This window comes from Desmodus rotundus, chromosome 9, assembly GCF_022682495.2.
Source record: "Desmodus rotundus isolate HL8 chromosome 9, HLdesRot8A.1, whole genome shotgun sequence".
Classification (NCBI taxonomy): Eukaryota; Metazoa; Chordata; class Mammalia; order Chiroptera; family Phyllostomidae; genus Desmodus; species Desmodus rotundus.
Genome location: NC_071395.1, coordinates 107,413,995 through 107,424,552, shown reverse-complemented (window position 1 = coordinate 107,424,552; position 10,558 = coordinate 107,413,995). Strand labels below are relative to the sequence as shown.

Here is a 10,558-nt window from a genome sequence, read left to right as displayed (position 1 = left end):
ACAGGAGATAATGCATCGAAAACTCTTAGCAGTGTCTGGCAAAGGATAGAGAAGGCTCCTCGAAGACACTCCTGTGTAATGTTGAATGACAGAGTGAAAGAAATGACTTGAGGTAGCCTGTTCACTTACTGAGCACCTACTACTGTGTGTGGGGCTGTGCGTTAAATACATCATGCTAAGTGCAGAGAAGCAATCGCAACACACGGAGTGGTCTTAACACAGATGGCAGGGAATCGGAGAAGGTTTCCTGAAATTGGAGTACTGTTAAGGAAGGAGCTCAGAAAGGTGAAGGAGTATTCCAGGCACAGTTAGCAGGTTCCTACTTGAAAGCTGTGTGGGGTGTGCACCGAGGGGCAGCTCAATGAGGTGGGCAGAAATGCTAGAATTGAAGTTGAGCTCCAGTCCTGTTTAGTTATTTGGCGCGTGACTTTGTCCAAGTCGCTGATCCTCTCTGAACGTTCCCAACTGTAAACAAAGTCTGCCAGGATTTTGAGAGACCACGTGCCCGAGCGGACGCCAAGATGCGTTCAACTCAGCGGTTACTAGACGCCAAGAAAGTAACTGTAGGTGTTCGAAGTTCTACGTCCGCCGCGCCGGGGCGTGAGTTTCCTCTCTGAGCTTGCGCAGTGGGTCCGCGGCGCGGCCCGTCAGGCACTGCGGTAGGCGCCCTAGGGGCTTGCAGGACCCTGACCCCAAGATGGCGGCGCCCAGTGAAGTGGATGCACCTTCCTCCGGCGAAGGCGATGGCGAGTGCTCCGGCTTTGGCTCGTGGCTAGATGGACGGTTGGAGGCGCTGGGAGTGGACCGAGCTGTTTATGGTGCCTACATTCTGGGTGTTCTGCAGGAGGAGGAGGAAGAAGAGAAGCTGGACGCTCTACAGGGTATTCTCTCTGCTTTCCTGGTGAGAAGCCCGAACTCATTTCTTTAGCCTCTTGCCAGCCCCTGTCAATACTTGTATCCCTGTTCCCCTACTCAGCATCCCGGAGGATTAGTGGTATCACCTGGGAGAGGAATACTCTTCTGAGTTCTGGGCTGTGGGGAAGGGGAACCAGAAAGGTTTGTAGGTTGCATAGAGAGGAATGGCTTTCTGTCATTCTTGGGGAAGAGGCTCTCGCGGATGCCTGTGGATGGCACTGAAATGTCTAAATGAGAATTTTATCATAAAGGTCAAACGACCAATTTCATTCCCATCCGTTGACAGTGTTCAGAGGGGGGAATCAAGTGCTCTGAGATGTCCGTGTCCTTTAAGAGGCAGTGCCCAGGACTGTCCCACGACAAAAGCCTGTCGGTTCCTATTTTGGAGATAGGAGTCCAAAATAGGTAAGCTCGCGTTAGAGGTCTTTTCATGCCTGGGCAGAACTGAACCAAATATTATGCTTTTTCCTTTTATAAGTATTTAGAAATGTAGGAATCACTTGTGTGTGTGTGGGAGGGGGGGGTCGAGTAGGAGTAGAAATAAGAGATCAGAGTTTTTAAGAAGAAAGGTACACTTAGCACTTAGCCACCTAGAGTCAGATTCAAGAATTCAGAAAGGTGTACTTTAATCAGTGTTTAAGTAGTAAGTCACCAAATTGCCCGCTTTTCCTGATCCTTTTTGCTGCCTTCATTTCCACTAATAGTTACGCGGTGAAAAGGTAGTTTATCCATCGGGCACATGGCTGAAATATAACACTAGTGCAGCTGTCTCAGGACGTCCTGGCAGGGGCCCCCAAAGCATGCTCTGGTGAGGCTGACCTATATCTGGGAAAGCCTAACACAGCTTGTGATGCAGCTCGTAAGTTCAGTGGAAACAGCACAGTGGAGTAAATTTTTTCCCTTGGACCCTGACATTGTAGGATGTAGAGGGAAAGAGTAGGAGGCCAGCAATTTAGGTTAGTTTTTATTTCCAGCTGGGAAGTTTCTAAAGACTGAAAAAGAAGTTGAAGTAACTTAGGTCCCCACTGGTACCAATTCCTTGACCTGTTTTCTTCATGGTGTCATCATTTGGAGCTCTGTGTCTGTTGATAAACACAGGCATGAATTTGTGTTGGACTGTTAACAGTTTCTCAGCATGAACATGATAAACCTTAGGAAATGTACTGAGTTGAGTGTATTGGCCAAAGGAGATTTCGCAGAGAAGGGTTTTTGACGTGGGCAACATGTTTTGTCTCCAAAAGAATGAGGAAAACAGCCCTGAGTTGGTGGGAATCCTTTCCCCTGGATCTTGGCAGGATGGAGTAGGTGCCCTTGACCTAGCAGGTGTGGATTCTGGGACTCACACACAGGATTACTTCTGTGTCCAGAGCCTCAGAAGAGAAACTCTCTGTCCTGTGGCTCCCATTCCGCCTAGTGGTTTCTTCTCATCACCACCTGTGCCTTCTGCGTAGGCTTTGTTCATGTTGAGGGTTCTCTCGGAAATTAAGTAATTGGTCTGCTTTTCCAACCAGGAAGAAGATTCCCTCCTTAACATCTGCAAAGAGATTGTGGAAAGATGGTCAGAAACTCAGAATGTTGTCACCAAAGTGAAAAGAGAAGGTAGAGTCGGAGTTCTAACCTCCATTGCCTTTTCCAGTGACCTTTACTATGCAGCTCTCAGGGAGTTTCTGCTTTTCTTTGCCGAATGTTCATTCTCCCCAAGGTGATTTAAGCTGGCAAACACCCAGCAGCTTTCACTTTTTAACTGAATGTTGGTTTCCTTTTTCCTTTTCTACTTTTTCACTTCAGCTGACCACAGTTATGTACATTGTGGGTTTTGCTCTTTTCTTTTTCATCCACTTTCTACTGCCCCTTGTAGACTTGTATTGCAGGTTCAGAGTCAACTGTATTTTCTCACCTTCTGCCTTTTTTATACTCTCATTTCGTAACACAAATTGTGATTGGTTTTTTGCTTTGGTCAGCTAAACCCTTCACCCTTTAGAATGAAAGAGAAGTAAGTGAATATACTCATCATTAGGATGCAAAAAACTCAAATCATTAAAGTCAGACTTAAAATAGAATCTATTTTAGCATCATTTGATTTACTTTTAAAAATACTAGTGCCTGGGCCACACTATGTGCCTATTATATAAACATCTTTGGGGTTGAGGCCCCGGTGACTCAGTTGGTTGGAGCATCATCCTGTACACCAAACGGTTGCAGGTTCAATCCCCAGTCAGGGCGCTACAGGAGGCAACTGATCCATGTTTTTCTCTCTCTCTCTCCTTTCCTCTCTCTTTAAGGTCAATAAACATGTCCTCGGTGAGAATCGAAAATAAATAAATAAATAAAACCTCCCCCAGATGATTCTAATTTGTAGCCAGGCATGAGAACCACTACTTGACACTGTTGCCTCCTCCTTTGAGAATGGGGAACTCAATAGTTGGTTTTATTGTTTCAATTAGCAATAATCGTGCCTCGGATAAACTTCATTGGCTATGATACTGCCACTGCGCAAAGCTTTATAGCTGGTTTTATTGTAAAATAATCTAAGAATTTTGTCCTGGCTGGTGTGGCTCAGTGGATGGAACACTGGCCTATGAACCAAAGGGTCGCTGGTTCCATTCCTGATCAGGGCACATGCCTGGGTTGCAGGCTGGGTCCCTGGTGGGGGGAGCGTGCGAGAGGCAACTACACATTGATGTTTCTCTCCCTCTTTTTCTCCTTCCCTTCCCCTCTCTAAGAATAAATAAATAAAATCTTAAAAAAAAGAATCTAAGAATTTCACTGGCGTAATTATCAACGTGAAAGGGACCAGCGTAAGTGGGTTCTAGAGTCCTTCTTAGGTTTCTGGGTTGAGGGGAGAAGGTTGTATGTTTGGAGGCTTAATTTTGTACAGTTGTAGTGCAGTGCTTTTCAACCTCTTTTTTTGAAAGCAGCAGAACTTCAGTGCATAAAACAAGTAAAAGCAGGGCTGCTCTCATTGAAGACGGATACAAGACCTAGAGCCTGGCCCGCATGGCCTCTCCTTGCCTTTGCCATTGGCACCTCCTTTGAACCCCAGGGCTCTCAGGAGTCTGCAGATGCCATGGCCTTTACTCCAAATGCTGCCCGGGTGGACTAGTGGTTTCGCGAGCTTGTTTTTTCTCACATACAACCTTGTTGTCCCTCTCTCCCCTTCCACCACTTCCCAGACGAGGTACAGGCCATTGCTACCCTCATTGAGAAACAGGCCCAGATTGTGGTGAAGCCCAGGATGGTGTCAGAAGAGGAGAAGCAGAGAAAAGCTGCCCTCCTGGCCCAGTATGCTGATGTGACAGATGAAGAGGAATATCCTTTTTGGAGTCTCAGCTCCATTTCCAGAGGCTCAAGCCAGAAGCATTTGCTGGTTTACAGTGAGCTTTGGGAGGTTGCCACTCCCCTCTGTAGCTTAACATCCTCTAAAATGGCAGTGCTCTGGGCCCTTTGTGGGTGTGAGGAATTAAGTTGGAATGGTTGATACTGGACTTATATTTTTCAACACATAATCAAGAATATTCCTGAAAACTTCAGCGTGAAACAAATAATACCTCAGTAACGGACCATTTATATTGTGTTGTTAGAAAATAAGATGTAGCTGCGGTTCTTTACCTTTCTGTGCAGCATCGTGTCACGTATAATACATCTCTATATCCTTCCCCAGTTTATAAGGAAATCGAGGCACTAAGAGATGAATTGGTGATTAGAAACATTCATATAATTAGTGGCAAAACCAGGATTAGAACCTGGATATGTTTGGGTGAAGGATTCCCAAATTCGGAGCAGTTTTGTTTGAGTCTTTTAAAAAAATGTTCCAGTGACCACGTAATTAAAATTGAGACTGAACCCCCAAATAACACCAGGATAAATCTGGGATTTCAGTGGGGCTGAGTACAAAGAAAGTATTGCTGGTAGGAGCAGGTTTGGTTCCTTGTGACTTTGATGTTTGTTTAGGAAATGCTTAGTTTGCTGAGCCCCCTTGAATGGAGTGGACATCACACCAGAAATGTCAGCTGTGTCATGAGTTCAGAAAAGAATGCTTAGGCTCTTGCGGACCAACTTCTCTTCTAGGTTTTCCTCGTGATTTTTCTTGCCAGGGTTGGCAGAGCTATTTCCAATTACAAAATCTCATTGCTTGGGCTAGAAAAGAGTGTTTTAAGCAGTAGTTCCCTGGGGGACTTGTTAAAACGCAGGTTGCTGGGCTCTACCTCCCGGAGTTTCTGATTTACTACATCCAGGATGAGGCCCAAGAAAGTACATTTCTAACAAGTTCCCAGGGTATTCTGGAATCCACACTTTGCGAACCCCTGTTTCTGAGGTCATCTCACCATCCCCTGGCTTCCAGGGAATGGGGCAGTCCGCTGGGACCAGCTTCAGTTCGTTTTAGCCTCCAAGAGGTAAGGATCTCACAGAAGCTCTGAACACTCTTCCCCAAGTTGAGACTCTTAAAGATGACTCTCCTGGGTTTACTGCCACATCCCTGACAGTGTCCTTCTATTCACTGGGCCTTTCCTACCCATCCGTTCATTGAATGTTTTCCCATGTTGGGTTTGGATGCGCTAACTTTGCTTTCCATCCGACTTTCCTTAACATCACTTACCGAAGCAGATGAGAAGGATGATTCAGGGGCCACCACAATGAACGTTGGTTCTGACAAACGTATCCTTCTCTGTGTCCATCCCCATGTGCTTCTCCGCAGAATCCTCTTGAGGATCAGTTTTGATTTCGCTGTTATTGCTGTGGGCCCCTTCACGTTCAGGAACCCCTGTCAGGCCGGCACTGCGAGCCCCGTGTCTAGGACGGCCCTAAGTGGTCAGCTGAGCTGGAACTTTCCCCCAAGCAGACATGTTAACATGTACTGTAAAGGGGTCAGCTTAGAGGAAGGATTTCTAAGGGAAAATAAAAACCCATGCTCTCTGCGGACAGCCCTGGGTTTCCCAGCACTGCGGAGCAATTGAGATAGTATTGAAGTTTTGTTCTTTGTCCTCGAAGACCTTACAATGTGTTGGAAAGAGAACACAAACACTAAGTACTTTTAAGCTAAAAATACAGAGGTGGGCAAATACAGTTGTAATACAAGTAATACAATTATTAATAAATAATAATACAAGAGTAAACTCTGTTTTGTATACTCACGTCTGTAAACCTCCATTTGCCCAGCCCTGTATGGACAGATTGAAACATATGTGCTGAGGAAAGCCCCACCAACAGAATCACGTAGGAGAAACTTCCCAGAAAAAGTGGATTTAGAAATCCCCCTTCCTAAAGGTGAGAAGTATGGTGGATTATCTGGGGGAGGGGCTTATTTCAGGAAGACATTGGAAAGCACTGAAGCAGAAGAAGGTTGTGCTTTAAGAGTAGAGAGGAGCTTGTTTGGTAGGAACAGGTTATATTTTTAAAGTCAAGAAAGGGGTAAAGTTTTGGGCGGGGTATTTTCTAACTGGCTAAACTTACTATTTGATAAATTCAGTTTGTTGTTACTAGAACGTGGTTTCACTAAAGCTTTAGCGGTCTAGGAAAACAAATTGATATAGTAAGATTAAACAACTTATTTTACTCTTTCAAGCATTTTAACAGTGCCAAACACCTAAAAATTTTGCCACTTATATGAATACTCTGCCCACTAAAACTAGGATAGACACTCCAACAATATTCTGCCATTGAATGATATAAGTACATATTCTAGAATTAAATTTTATTTTCATCAACTATTTAGATAAGTACGAATGAGATTTTTATTCTGAGATTTATTCTACCATTACACATTGAATTGTGTAATGGTAGTTTCAGGATTTCCCATTGGACCAAAGATAAACAGAAGGATTTTTTTTCTTTTTAAAATTAGGAATAGATAGAGGCTCAGCATGTAGAGAACGGACAGCAAGAATGGAGAGAGAGCAATAGCTGGGCCTGTGTGACTTACCCCGACCCTGACCCCTTAACTCTTTGTAGTTCTGTTCCGAAATACCAACGTGGAAGATGTCCTTAATGCCCGAAAACTGGAGCGGGACTTGCTTCGGGATGAGTCCCAAAGGAAGAAGGAACAGGACAAGCTGCAGAGGGAGAGGGACAGACTAGCCAAGCAGGAGCGCAAGGAAAAGGAAAAGAAAAGGACACAAAGAGGGGAACGAAAGCGATAACCTTGGTCAACTCTACGCTTTCTCCTCGTGAACTGATCCAAGGGAGAACTGGTTGTGCACGTGTGTATTTAAGAGAAATGAGAGAACATTGTGAGGTGGTTTCCCCAGGCATTTCCCCTTTTGTTTACGTGGTTAAAAGGAAACTCACAGACACCTCTAACTACAAAATGTGCCATGCCTCTGTGGGTAATCAGACTGTTGTAGTTGATACCTGTACCAAAGATCTGGAATGGGGGCGACATTTATATTTCAGTACCGAAGTCCTTTGCTCCTTTTGGCCACTTTCAAAAGTCTTCCTTCACCTTGGATAAACAGTAGGAATATTCTGAAGGAACGGACTCATGACCAACCACTCCTTCCCTGAGATGAAATGTGGGAGTGTACGTTGCTTCAGAAATACTATTCACCCCTAAATGTATTGTTTTAAGACTCAAATACAAAGCTAATGAGGAGCCCTGCCCAGATCCAGCCTCTATGTTACATGGCAACAAACTAGGAAAAAGAGAAGGAATTATTTGATGGATATTCTAGATTTGAGAACTTTTTTTAAAAAAGTGTTCAGCCTTTGGGAGGAAAGGAAGCATCTTTTTAGAGATAGTTACATTTTTCCTCATCTCGGTTGTGATTTTAAGAAGGATGTGTCAGTACTGTGTGCAAGGATACCATTGTTAGATTCCTCTTGATCGCTAGTAGAGATTTTAATTCTGGTTTGCCCTAAAACATAGGAGTATAGAGCCCTGATAATTACAGGTTTAGAGAAAGTAGAGGAATCACCTTTTAAGGAAGAAACACTGGAAATCTCTGCTAACACAAAGATATTTAAGAATGTACATAGTAGGTGCTCAACAAATTAATTGAATGAGTGAATGGGAAATTTGCTTGAGAGTGTCAAAAGTGAGCAGGAACTCTCCATTTCTACCTTTGTTACAAGCTACATTCAATTTTTAAATAAGGCCTTTCTCTTCTTCAGGCAGCAGACTGTCAAGAAGCACGAAGAGAGCAATTTCTCCGGCAAGGCAAAGTAGATATTTTATACCAGGGGTCAGCAAATAACTGCCTGCAAGACAAATTTGGCCCATTTTTGTATGGTACAAGTGAACAATGGATTTTACATTTTTTAACGGATTGTTAAAAGATCGTGACAGAGACTTTATGTGGCTTGTAAAGCCTGAAGTATTTAGTACCTGGCCCTCTGAAGAAAAAGTTTGCTGACCTCTGTTTTATACCATGGAGATTAACAAAAGTTTTAACCTTTGTGCAGAAGGTAAAAAGAAGCATGGTTAAGGGAAAAATGTGTTACCTCTGTACACTCCTATAACCGTGGCATTGGCAAAATTTTAAACAAAACCACCTTTTTAAAAAATAAACTTTATTTAAATGAGTGTCTTCTGATTTGATTCCTTCCAGCTACCTATGGAAATGAGTTCTGTGTGGATAGTTGCTTAGCAATGTGTTGAATTTTACTTGATGCTTTGTTTTGCTTAGCCCTAATAGTCTCTTCTATCAGTAGAACTTCTCCCTGAAATCCATAAATTGTCTGCCTCAGTTTTCCTTTCTGTGAGGTTGGGTATTAGATCAGAAAGATTACCTTGTTTTTTTTGGAAATTCAGTACATTGGCTTTGAAGTGCTTTGAAGTACCATTGGAGTCTTAGAGCTTTATGTCTGTCTACAGATAGCATATGAGAGTCTTTTAATTTAGTAAAATCCTTATTTTGGATTTTTGGTTTATTCTCACCTTGATTTGAGTCTTTGAAGCAGAGTTGGGTTATAACGATGGACCCCTGAAGGGTACTTGTTTTAATCTGCTGTAACAGTAAATTTTTTCTTCTGGGACTCTATTATGTATGTTAGTTAAGTGTACACTTGAATTAATGTTTAAACAGAAAAAAAGAATCAGCTAATTTGGCTTTGGGTAAGATTATTCACTTAACTCAGGTGCTACTAAATCCTTTACATCTGAAATGTGCAGTATTGCAAAGGGAAAATTTTAAACAACTATATATCATGTATGGTATGATTGACACTTTAAGGCAAATTTGGGATTTCAGACATAACATTAATTGCCAACCTAAAATTTACAGTAACAGATTATTGAAATGGGAGGAACAGTGACATAATTCAAGATGGTTTTCAACCACCTTTATATAAAGTGCTTTTTAAGTAGGCCACATTATATTGGATTAGAAATGATGGGAGCATTAGTTTTATCAGTTTCACTATAAGTCTTGTGTGGTGTTAAGTTTATATTGTTTCCATAGGTTGTAATTCAGAAGTATAAAACGTAAGAACCATCCATTAGAGTGTATTCCATAGAAAGGGACAACCAACTAATTGGAGAATTATCTATGGGGCGACATAACAAAATTTCAAAGAACTTTTGTGTTTGGTTTTTGTTAATGGACTAATGTTTCATTTCTGACCACTGTCATGTAAAAGCTTCCCCAGAATTTTTACCCAAGCTTGCCTGGATTAGCATAAAGGCAGAGCAAAATTTCATTTTTGAAGGAGGAAGTTTATATCCAAAGATACCTGAATGGCACTGGTTTATCTACCAACATTATTATGTGTTAATAGTACTGAAATTTGAAACTTAGCACCAGTTTTTATCAGTTAAATGAAATTTGGTTTTCTGACAAATGTAAAAAACCAAACCAGGTATTTTCAACAAAATAATTTATTTTGTTTTGAGAGACTAAATTAGTACAATATTTGTTTTTTATAACATCCAACATGTCTTATGTCAAACTTAACCACTTTCTATGCAGTGACTGGTGGGGTGATCAATTTTATTTGACTACCTTCAATGTAATTCATTTGGTAGTTCTAAGGCGTATCAGTGATCAAAATGTTTCTCCCCACAGTTACTCCTGAATTCTCAATCAGTTTCTTCCGCACATCATCTAAAGAAAATTTATGTGGTGTGATTACACTCTTTTTTATACCAGGATTTCTAAAACTAGGAAAAACACCAACATTTAAAACATCAGTGTTTATAGTCAAGGATAGTTCAATTAAATTTCATAAGTACATTATATCATAGTCTAACTCATGCTAGAAATGTAAAAACCCAAGATCTGAGTCACATAATATCAACATTTCATATTAATGAATAAATTACTTGGGTTCCATACAAAGATATTAAGTGATGAGAAACAGAAAAAGCCAAGCTTTCAAGAGCACTTTTTAAAAACATACAGAAGCAAACTAATGAACACAACTACACAAAATATACACTAACCAATTGCAAACTAAACTTAAAGATTAACCTTAAAAAATACATTTTAAAACTTCGTGATACCCTCATAAAAGGCAGCAAACTAAGGGTATTAAGACAATAGTCATTATTTTAGTTACTGTGCATCAAATCTAAAAGATCCAGATAAAGGAAATGTTTTGTTTCAATTCAATTTAAATACTTTAAAATTGGAAGTATTTAATAATTGATAGTATAATTAAATTTTAAGAATATACACAAATGATTTGAACAGGTTTTATATTCAGTAAC

At 41.3% G+C, this 10,558-nt stretch overlaps 1 protein-coding gene and 1 non-coding gene across 3 annotated transcripts; one reads left to right on the top strand and one right to left on the bottom strand.

Annotated features, from left to right (window-relative positions):
* Positions 1-674: 674 nt before the first annotated feature.
* Positions 675-8,434, top strand: CCDC43 (coiled-coil domain containing 43). Of its 2 annotated transcripts, XR_006654511.2 has the most exons (6): positions 675-901; positions 2,427-2,514; positions 4,089-4,224; positions 5,513-5,571; positions 6,865-7,112; positions 8,023-8,434. XR_006654511.2 is itself a non-coding variant. In XM_024553601.4 (5 exons), exons 1-5 carry the CDS (start codon positions 698-700, stop codon positions 7,050-7,052), a joined length of 675 nt encoding a protein of 224 aa, XP_024409369.1. In that variant the 5' UTR covers positions 675-697; the 3' UTR covers positions 7,053-8,434. The 2 variants fall into 2 exon arrangements, 1 of the variants encoding a protein (XP_024409369.1); XM_024553601.4 differs by having other exon boundaries at positions 6,865-8,434.
* On the bottom strand, positions 3,278-3,416 carry LOC112298948 (U4 spliceosomal RNA). The gene has a single exon (XR_011650433.1). It is a non-coding gene; the product is annotated as a U4 spliceosomal RNA (small nuclear RNA).
* Positions 8,435-10,558: the final 2,124 nt, after the last annotated feature.

What these genes read in the sequence shown, in the direction of transcription:
- CCDC43 (XM_024553601.4), top strand. Translation starts at nt 698, where the DNA reads ATGGCGGCGCCCAGTGAAGTGGATGCACCTTCCTCCGGCGAAGGCGAT. An exon ending in GTATTCTCTCTGCTTTCCTG is followed by an intron (nt 902 to 2,426) that starts GTGAGAAGCCCG and finishes TTTTCCAACCAG; the next exon opens with GAAGAAGATTCCCTCCTTAA. An exon ending in GATGTGACAGATGAAGAGGA is followed by an intron (nt 4,225 to 5,512) that starts ATATCCTTTTTG and finishes AACATCACTTAC; the next exon opens with CGAAGCAGATGAGAAGGATG.